At 47.0% G+C, this 15,770-nt stretch overlaps 1 protein-coding gene across 2 annotated transcripts in view; it reads left to right on the top strand.

Annotated features, from left to right (window-relative positions):
* SPPL3 (signal peptide peptidase like 3) overlaps nucleotides 1-2,132 on the top strand; it is a 174,338-nt gene extending 172,206 nt beyond the window's left edge. For both annotated transcript variants that reach the window (XM_053588268.1, XM_053588269.1), the window contains exon 11: nucleotides 1,322-2,132. In XM_053588268.1, the coding sequence (XP_053444243.1) occupies nucleotides 1,322-1,393 (72 nt within the window). In that variant the 3' untranslated portion in view covers nucleotides 1,394-2,132. The remainder of the gene's footprint in view (nucleotides 1-1,321) is intronic.
* Nucleotides 2,133-15,770: the final 13,638 nt, after the last annotated feature.

Here is a 15,770-nt window from a genome sequence, read left to right as displayed (position 1 = left end):
ATGAACTGGGCTACTACACTTATCAGGTCCTGAAGTGATTAACTGAAGCCCCAGAGCCCAGCTGTGGAGACTTTCTGCTTCTAAAGACAGTGCACTCCAGCCACTGAACAGCTTTTTGTTTTAAACACTTAAAGTTAGGAAATAAGAAAGACTGGATAGTATTGAGGCAGTGTGTGATAAAAACTAGATTTAGAGAGAACATTATCTCATTTGCCAGATTTATCATCCCCACTTTACAGATGAGGAAACTGACACACAGGTCAGTTTGCTTGCCCAAATAATCTGACAAGTGATAGAACTTATCTCAGGACAGCGCTGGTAAGAGCCCTTTCCTGCTTAGAAGGAAAAGCATCTCTAAAAGCTTCTTTTTGTTTTTTGGTTTTTTTTTTTATTTTGAGCCCAGGAACCTGAGTGTGGAGTGGGCCTCAGGTTGGCTAGGCTTGAACCCTCAGGTGGCTAGGTTTGAACCTCAGGTAGCCTCAGGTGGCTAGGTTTGAACCCGCCACCTCTGGCATATGGGACCAGCGCCCTACTCCTTGAGCCACAGGCGCCGCCCTCTGAAAGCTTCTAAAAGCTTCTCTTCTAGGAGTTCTAAAAGTGGTGGGTTACTTTTCAGAGAGTAAACTTTGAATGCTCTTTGATTCACCCGCAGAAACGCTTTGGTCTGAGAACAAGAATCAGAATGGGCCAGGTGCAGTGACTCAAACCTATAATCATAGCAGTCTGACAGACTCAGGAGGGTGGATCACCTGAGTTCAGGAGTTCAAGACCAGCCTGAGCAAGAGTGAGACCCTGTCTCTATTAAAAATAGAAAAACTGAGTGGTGCCTGTGGCTCAGTTGGTAAGGTGCCGGCCCCATATACCGAGGGTGGCTGGTTCAAACCCGGCCCCGGCCAAACTGCAACCAAAAAATAGCCGGGGGTTGTGGCGGGCGCCTGTAGTCCCAGCTACTTGGGAGGCTGAGGCAAGAGAATCCCTTAAGCCCAGGAGTTGGAGGTTGCTGTGAGCTGTGTGAGGCCACGGCACTCTACCGAGGGCCATAAAGTGAGACTTTGTCTCTACAAAAAAGAAAAAAAAAAAAAAACTAGCCAGATGTAGTGGTATGAACCTGTAGTCCCAGCTACTCAGGAGGATAAGAAAGGAGGATCATTTGAGCCCAAGAGTTTGAGGTTGCTGTGAGCTATGACGCCAAGGCACTCTACTCTACCCAGGGCAACAGAGTGAGACTGTCTCAAAACAAACAAAAAAAATCAGAATAGACTTGTAGTTGTGTGTGCCTCACGTTTAAATCTGTAACTTAGTGAAGTCCCTTCTTTCCCAGGGTGACCTCCGGCGAATGTGGTCTGAGCCATTCCACTCCAAGTCAAGCAGCTCCCGATTCCTGGAAGTATGATGGATCACACAGAAAGTGACCAGAGTGGCCATCATAGTCCTTTTCTCTCAACTCATGGTTTTGTTTCCTCTTAGAGCTGGCCTGGTACTCAGAGATGTACCTGTTTAAGGAACTGCGTGTGACTGGATTTTGCGTTCATGTAAAGGAAGCTTGTTTGCAGGAGAGAGGTACTGGAGCCCTGTTTGGTGCCTTCTCTTCCTGCGGCTGTACAAGTGGAGCCTCTTCCAGAAGGGACAGGCCCCTCCCCAGCACTCCTTCCTTCCCCATTTTTATGGATCTGCACCAGACTGTCTACACCAAACTGTTACCTTATGGGGGAGGTGGAGATAAGACTATTTTAAAACTGAAAACGGCAAGGAGTCGTTCTAGAACTTTTGAACACTAAAAGGATTTTAAAAAATTAGCAAACCGAAGTTTCTTCAATGAACCCTCAAGAACTTTGGGACCAGTTTCCTATGGGGGACTCAGTTTCAGAGAACTGAGACAGAAGCTCTTCTGTCGTTATCTTCTTTCCTTTTTTTGGATTTATTAAATATTTTCTGTGGTGTGAAGTGACTTATTAAATCCACAGACATTGAGTGACTTCTTACAACATCCACATAAAAATTTGTTGTAATGAGTTCATGTCCACCCAGATGTTGTGTTGGCAGTGAATAAGGGCACGGTTTTTATACATACGTACATATATATATACACACACACATAGATATATATGAATAAACAAATTAAAACCTGCTAAGATCACGCTGTGTAACAGACAGGGGCTTGCTGTCATTTTGAGCATGTCGAGCAGTTTACTGTGGCTTCCTGTATATGGATAAGCTGCTGTCTTTCCCCTTCACGATTGACCCTGCAGTTACAAACCAGTATAGCATTTGTGCTGATAGCCTCATGGACTGTAGGAAACTCTTACTTGGTTTTAATCTGTGTTAGCAAATGAGGGATGAAAAGTTAAAACCTTTTGGCCCTTTTTTTCTTTTCACAGGCTTCTCCCTTGCAGGGTTTTTAGTAGTTTCTTCTTGAACCAATGCATGTATTATAGCAGCAGGCGTCTTTGTGCTTTCTGATCATAGTGATGTACTCCTTGTAAATACATTTTTCTATTTTCTATTTTTTTGTATTTTTTTTGACATTTTGTTTCATTGGTGTGCTGTATTTTCCATGCCCTCACTCCTTCAAACAAAAAAAAAAAGGAAAAAAAAGCAACACAATCCTGTCCTTGCTGTTGTGATTATAGTCTTGGTTTACCCATGGGGACAACTGAGAGTTGGGCACAAATGTCAACCGCCTCTGAGCTGGGCCCTAAATTCCTGGGCAAAGAATGGGCTGCTCTGTCCGGTTAGGATCTGGCCCTGTGCTGTGGTCTTTGCCAGAGAGCTCAGCGTTCTGGCTGTAGCTAGTATAATCATGGCTGCTTACCTTTAAGCAGCTCCAACCAGTTAAGAAGTTGCCCGATGTCCAGAGGCAAACAGAGCCTGGAATCAGCTGAGGATACCTGACAGCAGAGGTTGGGGAGGGGCCTTATGTCCTGGTTTCTATCATGGGGTCCCTGCCCCAGTGGCCTGCCTCTGTCTTGACCTGTGTGCTTGACCGATATGCTTGAAGTCACAGGGGGTAGCACTCTCAGGGGTGTACACTGTATTCTCAACAAGGCCAAAGTGATCAGAGTATTGGACTCCTGTCATTATCTTCAGATCCTGAGGGGTTTGGGGTTTTATTTTTAATAAATGATCCCTTTGTAGCCTTTGTCACATCATCTCCAGTGTGGTGTCACCTTCCAGAGCATTGATGGGAAGACCCATGTCTGTCTCTAGACTTGGTCACCTGCAGCTCTTGTTCATAGAGTTGTCAAAGAATGGAAGCTTTCTGTCATCCACAGAACTCAAAGCTGCTTCTGGATTTGGTGAAGGCTAAAAGTACCCTCTCCTGATCAGCAGCATTTCCTTCTTGGCCCCTAGGATGCAGATGGCTAATGAAATAGGGCAGGGGTGGGAGAGGGACTCCGAAATGACTCAGATTAAGGGCAAGTGCCAATAATGGGTAGAAGTGATACTATCCTAGCAGTTTGTCATTTTAATTTTTCTAGTGTTTTCATTAAAAATTAAATTCCAGACAGAAGGAATGTAATTTTTTTGTCTTTCTCACTTCCGTGAGGGTTTGGTGGGGAGGTACCCACATAGGACTCATGACTATTTGGATTCTGGTTGCTAGTCTTCAGAGCCCTTAAAACTTTGGCTGAAAAACTGCAAATGTTCCTATTGTTTTAAATTCACCACAGTAGATACAGGAGAAGCTGTCCCCCATCCCCTTTGGCATTTGTGCTTGTTTGAATGGAGATTGGGGAAAGCAATCTCCCCAATTTCCCCAAACCTCCCCACTGCTGAACACTTCTGTCCTCTTCATTCTTTCTGGTTTCTCAGGCAATGTAGGTTTGGGTCTATTCTATCTAGAAGTCTTCTGCATTGGCCGTGACGTGTGTGCGGTTCCAGCATGGACCCCCAAAGAGACTGGATGTTGGCACTCTCACTTATTCATAGCAATAAATTTCTTCTTTCTAAGCTAATGAAGACGTGACAGCAATGTTTATCCAAAGCCCAGCATGTTCCATTTTATTACAGCACATGCCTTTTTCTGAATAAGACAGTGTGACAGTTCTTAGTGTGAGACGGTTCACACCGGGGGTGCTGGAGTAGGCTGCTGACAAATTACTTGTGTAGCAGGCTCACAGGTCTTGGGTAAACGGGTAAGTTGTTACCCACCCAAACAAAAAGAAACAAAAGGACTAGTTCTCTGTAAAAGTAGAGGGGAAGAGAGTTGTTTTGCCAATAAAGTGTTAAAAATACTGGGGTGGCGCCTGTGGCTCAGTGAGCAGGGCGCCGGCCCCATATAGTGAGAGTGGGAGGTTCAAACCCAGCCCCGGCCAAACTGCAACAAAAAAATAGCGGGGTGTTGTGGTGGGCGCCTGTAGTCCCAGCTACTCAGGAGGCTGAGGCAAGAGAATTACTTAAGCCCAAGAGTTGGAGGTTGCTGTCAGCTGTGATGCCACAGCACTCTACTGAGGGCAACAAAATGAGACTTTGTCTCTAAAAAAAAAAAGTTAAAAATAGAATCTGCTGTGACTGCATAGCAGTTGTCACCTTACTGCTCATCACATCCAGTGTTGTCTGTACACATCTCTGTTTGGTAAAACCTAACATCTACGTCGGAGTGTGGGAATGTTGCAGTCTCATGTGTACGTGAAGTAAACAACTCAAGGACAGCAACTGTGCAGCCCTCATTCTCCCTAGAAGCGCAGAAGGAAGCCATCCCCATCTACTCTGGGCTTCCAGTGCATACTGGCTGGGACAGCCTCCCCCACTTCACTGAGTCACATTTCTTTGGCAGTTTCCAAAAGTGGAATTACTTCAAGAACAATGGTGCCTGACACAAGTGTCAACTTTGTTACAGGAGTTTGTAGTAAAATGCTAGAAATCTGATAATGGCACTCAAATCTCTTCTTTTCCTAGAAGGGATGAGCCAGGTAAGACTTGTTTTAATCCAGAATTATTCCTATTCCTCTGCAATTTATAGACTGCTTTCTGTCTGCAAAACTAAACTCAAGGCCAGGCGTGGTGACTTAACGCCTGTAATCCTAGCACTTTGGGAGGCTGAAGTGGGCAGATCACCTGAGCTCATGAGTTCGAGACCAACCTGAGGTAGAGTGAGATCCTCATCTCTAAAAGTAGTCGGGCTTTGTGGCAGGTACCTATAATCCAGCTACTCCAGAGGCTGAGGGAAGAGGATTGCTTGAGCCCAAGAGTTAGAGGTTGCTGTGAGCTATGACACTAGAGCACTCTACCAGGGGTGACAAAAAATAAAACTAAAATTTCTGCTGGCTCAGATTCCAATGATCTCACATGTCCCAGGAAAATACTTCCCCCACTCCTTTGTACTACAGTCATTTGTTTACTTCTCAACCTTGCCCTTGGCATTCAAGGCCCTCCACCTGTCCATTAGAAGCAGTGAGACCCTGGACACATAAGTGAACAGAGCCAAGTGTCCTGCTCCCCTACCCTGCACATGGGAACAGGGCATGGCAGCCAGCCCCACTCACAAGGATCCACAGTGACACCACATTGAGCATAAGAGTCCATAGCTCTCTGTCCACGACTCTAGGCCTTATTATATAAACAGCAGAGACATGGGCAGAGAATCCTGTAACACAGGACTGGATGTACCAACAGAGAAAGTTGAAAAGCAATTAGGTGCAGGAGAGGCTTGGTGATTCTGATAGACACAGGCCAGCATTTAAACAAATGTCTAAATGACAGCTGAAAGAAGTGAAGGTCTTCTACAGCACCAGGTGCATTGATCTTTAGTAACAACAGGGTTCCAGAGCCTTCAACAGTTACCAGGTACTACGTAAATGTCCTGCCTGGAAGCTGTGAAAATTCTGTGCACAGCGCTTTAATTGATAGTCTGCAATCAGTGTGCTATAGAGGTGTCTTAAATATTTGAGTTATTAAAAAGTCATACAGGACGGGTGGTGCCTGTGGCTCAAAGGGGTAGGGTGCCGGCCCGTATGCCAGAAGTGGTGGGTTCAAACCCAGCCCCGGCCAAAAAATTCATACAGGCCAGGCTTGTTAATCCTGGCACTCTGGGTGGTCAAGGCAGGAGGATCACTCGAGGCCAGAAGTCTGAGACCAGCCTGAGCAAGAGTGATACCCAGTCTTTACAAACAAGAGGAAAATGAGGCGTGTGTGGTGGCACACAGCTGTAGTCCCAGGTACTTGGGAAGCTGAGGCAGGAGGAGCCCTTGAGCCTGGAGGTTGCACTGAGCTATGGTGAAAACAGAAAACGTATGTCAGATTCCGCTTTGTTTATGGTTCCTTTCATTTGGATTCTGCCTAGTCAGTTTCTTAAGTTCCAAGAAGCCTGTTCCCTGGTGACCTGAACCTGTACAACTTGCCACCAGTTTGCAGAGACCTCAGAGTCCCTAAATGGACAAGCCTGGGAGGTTTCTCCTGCCCCCACAGAGTTCTGGGCTTCTTGCTAGATGGCAAGACAACAGAGGAATAGGAACCAGTTAGGCAGAGGGGAGAAGCCTGCCAAGCAGTGGGCGGCAAGCCTTCGCTTGTGAGGAATGAAAGACAGGAAGTGGGTGTCCACGAGACAAAGATGGAGAGGGGGCAGGGATATGGCCACTCACCAGCATTCCAGCCCCGTGTTTCTGAGTGCCAGTTACTCTGCCTTGCCTAAGAGACTTGCCTCAGGCAGATGACCTGTCAGCCTTCTAGAGCAACATTTTGCTCTGCCCACCTGGATCTTCTAGAGTGTAGCCAGTACAGGCACTCACTTCCAGTTATTACATTTGAGCCTTTCCCATTGCAGACAGTGAGCTTCCCCACACTGTAAGTTGGGGTCATGCTTTACTGTTTGGGATTTTTAACCCAGGTACACGGTAACACATCCTGTATCGGCTTTTCAGGGAAAGCAAAAATCCAATTCAGAAAAGGCGGTTGAGGATTTGCTGGTACAGGTAGGAGCTAACAGTACGGCATTCCCCAGATGGGGGATAGCCTTGCCAGTCTGACAGTGGTGGGAGGCAGTGCTGCCCTCCCCGAGGCTACCAACGGGTGGTACCAGGGCTGCATACATTCCACGGGCCCAACCCCCTTCCCTCAGGCCCACATCACTGGACAGCCCCCGCAGCAGGAAACTGTGGTGGTGACCTGTCGTGGACCACTGTGAAGAGAAGAAATAACAGAACTTGCTGCCGGATTGGATGCGGAGGGTGGGGACTCAAAGAGGACGCCAGTTTTTGACCTAAACAACTAATTGCCAAAACTGAGACAAAAAAAAAAAAAATCTGGGAAGAAAAGTCCTATTTAAGCCAGGTGACCATGTAAAGCTAAAACCTGGGTATGTTAAGCAGAAAAGTGGTATTTAAAGCCTTGGAGAAAAGGTGAGGTGATCTCAAGAGGCAGATTGCTCCATACTTCTGTGTGTATGGAGGCAGTGGGTTAGCAACAGCCCCTCGGAACCTGAGTTTCTTCATCTGAAATGGGGATAAAGGTGCCTTAGGCATATATTAAATTAATAAAAGTACTATCTGGTTTACTGAGGTCTTACGCACAATGTTCAGGGATTCAGATACAATTTAACGTTTATACATTTTTGTTATACAAGTGACCACAGCTGCTTATAATACTCCAGTCCATCATTAAGAATACCAGTCATGGGCTGGGCAAGGTGGCTCACGCCTGTAATCCTAGCACTCCGGGAGACCAAGGCGGGTGGATTGCTTGAGCTCACGAGTTCGAGAGAAGCCTAAGCATGTGCAAGACCCCTGTCGCTATTTAAAAAAAGTAGAAAAACTAAGGCAAGAGGATCATTTGAGCCCAAGAGTTGGAGGTTACTGTGAGCTATGACACCATGGCACTCCACCCAGGGCGAAGCTTGAGACTCTTGTCTCAAAAAAGAAAAAAAACACTGGTCATCTGCCGATTGTTGAGGTGAAGGGGGTGAGTCCTAGTCCTGCCTTTCAACACCGAGTGGGGTCTGAGTAGATAATGATGTCTTGATTATGGACCTGGGCTGATGTGGTAAGATAGCAAGAGAATTAGAAGTGGAGCGGTGACTGAGTTGCTTTATTTTTTTCTTTTCTTTTTTGAGACAGTCTCCCTATGTCGCTCTCTATAAAGTGCTGTAGCATCACAGCTCACAGCAACCTCCAACTCTTGGGCTTAAGTGATTCTCTTGTTCTCTTGCCTCAGCCTCCCAAGTAGCTGGGACTATAGGCGCCTGCCCGGCTATTTTTTGTTGTAGTTGTCATTGTTGTTTAGCAGGCCCAGGCTGGATTCGAACCCACCAGCTCCGGTGTATGTGGCTGGTGCCCTAGCCGCTGAGCCCCAGGCACTCAGCCAACTGAATTGCTTTAATCTCATGAGAAAACGTGTAAGATGAGAAAGAAGTTGCTTCTTGGATAATCAAAGGGTAGTTTCTTGAGATGGAATCTACTCCTGATAAAGATGCTGTAAATGTTGAAATGACAACAAAGGATTCAGAACTTCACATAATCTTATTTGATGAAGCAGGGTCTGAGAGGATTAACTTCAATTTTGAAAGAAGTTCAACTGTGGGTAAAATGCTATCAAACAGCATTCACAGACAAATCTTTTGTGAAAAGGAAGAGGTAGTTGTGTCAAACTTTATTACTGTCTCAAGAAATTGCCACAGCTACCCTAACCTTCAGTAGTTACCAGTGGTCCCTGATCAGTCAGCAGCCATCGACACTGAGGCAAGACCCTCCACCAGCAAAAATATTATGACTAACTGAATGCTCAGATGGGGGGTGTGAGGGGATAGTCTCACTATGTCACCCAGGGTAGAGTGCCATGGCATCACAGCTCATAGCATCCTCAAATTTTTGGGCTCAAAAGATCCTCTTGCCTCAGCCTCCCAAGTAGCTGACACTATAGGCACCTGCCACAAAGTCCGGCTATTTTTAGAGACAGGGTTTTGCTCTAGTTCGTGCAGTTCTCAAAACTGTTGAGCTCAGGCAATCGACCGGCCTGGGCCTCCCAGAGTGCTAGGATTACAGGTGTAAGCAACTACACCCAACCTTTTTTTTCCAAATAATTTTATTTATTTATTTATTTTTTGAGACTGAGTCTCACTATGTCACCCTTGGTAGAGTGCCGTGGCGTCACAGCTCACAGAAACCTCAAACTCTTGGGCTCAAGCGATTCTCTTGCCTCAGCCTCCCAAGTAGTTAGAACTACAGATGCCTGCCACAATGCCCAGGTATATTTTTGTTGTTGCAATTCTCCTTGTTGTTTAGCTGGCCCAGGCTGGGTTCGAACCCGCCAGCCTTGGTGTATGTGGCTGGTGCTGTAACCACTGTGCCACGGGTGCTGAGCCCCCCACCCCACCCCCTTTTTTTTAAGAGACATTGTCTTACTCTTGCCCTGGCTGAATGGAGTGCAGTTGCACCATAACCTCAAACTTCTGGGCTCAAGCAATCCTCCTATCTTTGAGCCACCACACCCAGCTAATTTTTAAAATTTTTTCTAGAGGGCCAGCGCAGTGGTTCACACCTATAATCCTTGCAACTCTGGGAGAACAAGGCGGGTGGATTGCCTGAGCTCACGGGTTCAAGACCATCCCGTATCTAAAAATAGCTGGGTGTTGTGGTGGGCACCTGAGTCCTAGCTACTTGGGAGGCTAAGGCATGTGGCTCTTTTTATTGTGATATTTGGTCCGAAATAAAAACTGCAGTATCTCTAAGATATGCCTGTAGAGATAAAACTTCTGAAACAATTTTTTTTTAAGTTAAAGACATTAAAATGTGAAACCCTTTTTAAAGGGGAAATCCACACCCTGTATGAGTCTTTCTGTAACCATGCAGCTGACAAACAACACAGTTCAATATCCAAGATACAGACATGGGACAATTATGAATCAATAAGAAAAGATAAACAACCCACAAAGGACATGAATGGCTCGCAGCATAAACTAGAATGGCCAGTAAACATGTGAAAAGATGTGCAATTCCTCAAGAACTAGGGAAATGGCTCGGTGCCCATAGTACAGTGGTTACAGCGTCAGCCACATACACCAAAGTTGGCAGGTTCAAACCCAGCCAGGGCCTGCTGAAACAACAATGACAACTGCAACAAACAATAGCCAGGCGTTGTGGCAGGCGCCTGTGGTCCCAGCTACTTGGAAGGGTGAGGCAAGAGAATTGCTTAAACCCAAGAGTTTGAGGTTGCTGTGAGCTGTGACACCACGGCACTCTACCAAGGGTGACATAGTAAGACTCTATCTCAAAAAAAAAAAAAGGGAAATTCAAGTAAAATCATAATCAATTGAAAAATTGTAAAGTCAGACAGTACCAATGAACGGGAAAATGCAGCGTCCCAGACACTCCTGCACACGGTACAGCAGCAATTCTCAACCTGTGAGTCATGACCCCTTTTTTCCATTTGTTAACAACAGGGAATTAGGAAGGTTGAGAACCACTGCAGTAGAGAGTGATCCAACCAGTGATCAAACCTAAAGGCAACTTGGCTTTATCTGATAAAGCTAAAGAAACAACAGCCTAAGGCCCAGCAGGCTCACCAGTTCCCACACTTGAACAGTCCAGAATGTTCACTGTGCCGTGGCATACAATAAAAACCGAAACCACTCAAATGTATTTATACGCTGAGAATCCATATAGCAATCTAAATAAGTGAACTGGAGCTACATGTATCAACATGCAAAAAAAAAATCTCTAAAACAACATTCAGTTTTTACAAAAACGCCGTGAAGCAAATCTCGACACATTTCAAAAATTTTTAATAATGCAGAAAATGTCCTGAGACCATGATGCAATTCAGGTAAAAATCAGTAGTAATGGGTATGGAGTTTCCTTTTAGTGTGATGAAAATGTTCTGGACCTAGAGGGTGACGACAGTTGTACATTGTGAGTATGCTAAATGCCACTGAGTTGTGCACTTACAAGTAATGTTTAAAAGGTAAATTTTATCATAATTTTTAAAAAATGACAAAAATACCTAAGAAAACCTCATTAATAAAACACCTTTCTAGGCCAGGCATGGTGGGGGTAACTGCCTATAATCCTAGCCCTCTGGGAGACCAAGGCAGGTGGATTGCCCAAGCTCCAGGTTCGAGACCAGCCTGAGCCAAAGTGAGATCTGGCCTCTAAAAATAGCTGGCAGGTGGCAGGTGCCTGGTAGTCCTAGCTACTTGGGAAGCTGAGGCAAGAGAATCGCTTGAGTCCAAGAGTTGTAGGTTGCTGTCAGCTTTGATGCTATAGCACTCTATCGAGGGCAACAAAGTGAGACTCTGTCTCAAATAAATAAATAAAATACTTTTTTTTTTTTTTAAGACAGAGTCTCACTATGTCGCCCTTGGTAGAGCGCCATGATGTCATAGGTCACAGCAACCTCAAACTCTTGGGTTTAAGCGATTCTCTTGCCTCAGCCTCCTGAGTAGATGGGACTACAGGTGCCTGCCACAATGCCCGGCTATTATTTGTTGCAGTTGTCATTGTTGTTTTAGCTGGCCCGGGCCGGGTTTGAACACGCCACCCTCTGTGTATGTGGCTGGCGCTGTAACCACTGTACTATGGTGCTGAGCCTAAAATACCTTTCTAGATAAATCAGGAGAAAAGACACAAAGCACAATGCAAGCCAGAAAACAGAGTAATGAGAATTTGACATACTGAAATTTATGAAATGAAATAAAAGCCATCCTTAGAGGGAAATGTATAACTAAATTCATTTGTTAGAAAAAAAAGACTAAAAGCCAGGGCAGTAATCACACCTACAATCCTAGACTCTAGGAGGCTGAGGCAGGTGGACTGCTTGAGCTCATGAGTTCAAGACCAGCCTGAGCAAGAGCAAGATCCTAAGACTGAAAAAAAAAAGTCAATGAACTTTCATTTCAGGAAGTTGGAAAAAGAATAGCAAATTAAATCCACAAAAATGTAGAAGGAGCAATAAAACTATCAAATACAATTTTAAAAACAATATTGAATGTTAGGTGGGCATTGTGGCAGGCGCCTGTAGTCCCAGCTGCTTGGGAGGCTGAGGCAAGAGAATCACTTAAGCCCAAGAGTTTGAAAAAAAAAAAAAATACTGAATGTCAATAAAGCCAAAAGTTGGTTCTTTACAAAGAAGAATATAATTAATAGACCTCAAGAGATTAATGAAAACAAAATAGAAATAATCATATCCGAATAGAGGGATATCAGTGCACTATTACTGCCAAAAATACATACCGCGCTCAGCGCCTGTGGCTCAAGCAGCTAAGGCACCAGACGCATACACCTGAGCTGGCGGGTTCGAATCCAGCCCGGGCCCGCCGAACAACAATGACAGCTGCAACCAAAAAATAGCCGGGCGTTGTGGTGGGCACCTGTAGTCCAGCTACTTGGGAGGCTGAGGCAGGAGAATCGCTTGAGCCCAGGAGTTGGAGGTTGCTGTGTACTGTGATGCTACAGCATTCTACCCAGGGCGACAACTTGAGGCTCTGTCTCAAAAAAAAAAAAAATACATACCGTGAATCTGATTATGGAGAATCCCCATACCGATCTAGAGTGAGAGACTACAAATCCACCAGCCTGAACACTCAAAACTGCAAATGTCATGAAAACCAAATTTCAGTTTGAGGAGCTGACCTAGATGCAAGGAGACAGGTGACCTGCAGGATCTTGGACCTTTAAAAGAACGGCTGTCACCACCACCATGATCTGATGTGACAAGTGGCCAGGGTTAGGATTCTCAACTTTTCTTTTTGAGACAGTCTCACTATGTTGCCTTCGGTAAAGTGCTGTAGCGTCACAGCTCACAGCAACCTCAAACTCTTGGTCTTAAGTGATCCTCTTGCCTCAGCCTCCCAAGTAGCTGGGACTACAGGTGCCCACCACAATGCCTGGCTATTTTTTGGTTGTACTTGTCATTGTTTGGCGGGCCTGGGCTGTATGTGGCTGGCGCCAAGCCATGATTCCTAACTTTTTAACTGTCTCGCTGTGTAAGTGAGTGTCCTTGTTCTTAGGAAATGTGCACCAAAGAATTTAGGTGCAAAAGGGCATGTCTACAATTTACTCTCAAATAGTTCAGTTGTAAACGGACCCAGGGATAGAGTTCAGAATTTAGTCGCAAGATAGGAGTGTTAGCTGAGAGTCCAGCTTCCTGTTTGCTTAGGGTTGTGCATTGACACTCTCCCTCATTGCTACTTTATCCATGAACGGGAGGACCTTTGGCCTCTGAGGTCTGCCCTGTGGCCCTGCAGCTATGAGGCTCTTTTTGGTGGTTGCCTGAGGCCCAGACAGGTGTGGGAACCAGAAACTCGCTGGGACTGCCATCCTGGGGAACACAGATGGCCTGGGCTGACTGCTGTGCCTGCCCTGGAAGGAGTGTGGCTCTAGCAGGTCATCTTTGGCCTTTAAAGCTCAGACCCTTGTAGATGGTAGAGAACATGAGCCTGAACACCAAGCCAGCTGGATCCCCAGCCTGGTTGTTCTGAGGAAGGACCCAAAGACATCTTCAACCACATGCCGGGTCCCCATCCCCCATCTGGACCAGGAGCCAGTGCTACCTCACTGGAAAGGCCATGGGGCCTCTGAACACCCCCTCCCCACTGTTCCTGGACTCACATGGACCCCACCTGGGGTTAGTGACTCAGCTGAAGACCGGCTTTCATTTGCCACTTGAACTAAAATAAAATCTTAAGCCTTCCAGTTGACCAAATAGACCCCCCCTCTTGGCCAACGGATCCCTAAAATACCCTAAAGCTGAGTAGCTGGCCATGGGAAGAGAGGTCAGACAAGTCTCGTCTCCCTTTCCCTCCCAGCCAGGTTCAAACCTGCCACCCTTGCTATATGGGGCCGGTGCCCTACTCACTGAGCCCCAGGCGCCGCACCCGGCCTCAGGTTTTGCAAGGCAAAGCTTAAATGACACCCACAAGTCATCAATTAACAGATCACTAGAGTCTGGGTACACATCTGGTGGCTAGTCTCTAACAAGTTTCTTTAATTTAAAACATTCCAAGTCTTTAGGCAAAGCTTTAATTCTTTTTTATTTATTTATTTATTTTTTTTGTAGAGACAGAGTCTCACTGTACCATCCTTGGGTAGAGTGCCGTGGCGTCACACGGCTCACAGCAACCTCTAACTCTTGGGCTTACGCAATTCTCTTGCCTCAGCCTCCAGAGCAGCCGGGACCACAGGCGCCCGCCACAACGCCCGGCTATTTCTTTGTTGTAGTTTGGCCGGGGCTGGGTTTGAACCCGCCACCCTCGGCATATGGGGCCAGCGCCCCATTCACTGAGCCACAGGCGCCGCCAGCTTTAATCCTTTAACCAATTACAAGTCAAAGACTCTTTAAACCCACCTGTAACGCCTCACTTCCAGATGTCCCACCTTTCCAGGGCAAACCAATGTGTGCCTTCCAGGTATTGATTTACGACTTTACATATAATGCCTATCTCCCTAAAACGTATAAAACTAATCTGTAACCCAACCACAGCGAGACCCACTGCTCAGGCTCCGTGGGTGTGGCTCTCCTGGCCACAGTGGCACACATTCAGCTCAGAATAAACCTCTTTAAATTATTTTACAGAGTTTGGGCTCTTTTCCTTTGACAGCCCCTAGGTGGGACTGGTAAAATCTGGCTGCTTCTTGAGGTGCTCTGGATCCCAGGCTGCCCTGGCACCTTCAGCCCCTGAGGCTGGGGACAGGGCAGACCGGGGAGACCAGAGGTGGTGTGGGCCAGGGGCCAAGATCCTATGCACTTACCTGGAACCAGGAGGCAGGCCCATGTAATCAAACTGCTGTAAGCTGCCGGGCCACCGCCTGAGTAGGGAGGAAGCTTCTCAAGAACTACCTTGCATCTCGTGCTGAGCTTTTGGAGCTGAGCACCCACCCCGCCTACAGGAGCCTACCCTACCTGGTGGGGAATCAGGACCTAAATTTGCAGGATGAAGCTTATGCCTGCCCTACCTGGCCCACAATGCTCCCTCTACCAGAGGCTAAATGCTGCCCCCAGCCCTGCCCACCCCTAACAGTAGCCGAGAGTCCCTACATTGGGGACCTTTGTCCTACCCATAGTGCTTAGGGCACTGTGGCAGGGCTTGTGCATGGGCCTGAAAGAGGGTAAGGGTAGGGCCACCTTGCAGAGCGGCAGCTCCCAGCTGCACCCTTTGGAGGTGGACAGTGTCACAGAAACCCACAAATGGCAATGGCGCCCCCAGATGGTAGCTCCTAAAGAATTGCCTATCTCCCTTCCCTCCTGACACCTCCCAGTGCCCACGCAGCTCTGTGAAGGGGTGTCCCTACCTCCTTTGAAATCTTTCTTTGTTCATTGTTTTCTTTTCCAGCTGCTTCACTCACGACACTGGCCCAAAAGGTAAGAGCTGGCTTGCTACAGAGGTACCTCCGCCCAAAGCCAGAGCACGGGCACCAGGACCCTGGGCAATAAAACACACACACACACACACACACACACACACACCCCACCACCCCACCACCACCCCCCCCACACACACACCCCACCACCACCACCACCACCCCACCCCACCCCACCCCAGCTCAGGGCTGGCCACTAGAGCATTTGTGTGATTAAGCACCTAGGTTCTGAGGCACTCCACAGCTTTGACTCCCCCAGCCCGAGCCCTCCACTGTCCCCTTCCTCCTGCCTGGAGCCTGAACCTGCCCAAGAATCCATCCTTCTGTAGCCAGTGGCCCTGCCTGGCCCACCCTGTTCACAGCCACCCCTTGGGGCTTGACTCAGTTTCTCACAGTCCCCAGGAACAGGGTGGGGCTTATGGGAGGGTAGAGCTCTAGAGACCATCTTTCCTCCGCACCCAGGACCAGGCGAGGACACGAGGA

Source organism: Nycticebus coucang, chromosome 4 (assembly GCF_027406575.1).
Source record: "Nycticebus coucang isolate mNycCou1 chromosome 4, mNycCou1.pri, whole genome shotgun sequence".
Taxonomy (NCBI): domain Eukaryota; kingdom Metazoa; phylum Chordata; class Mammalia; order Primates; family Lorisidae; genus Nycticebus; species Nycticebus coucang.
Note: the sequence above shows the minus strand (reverse complement) of the source record. Positions and strands in the feature narration are given on the sequence as shown.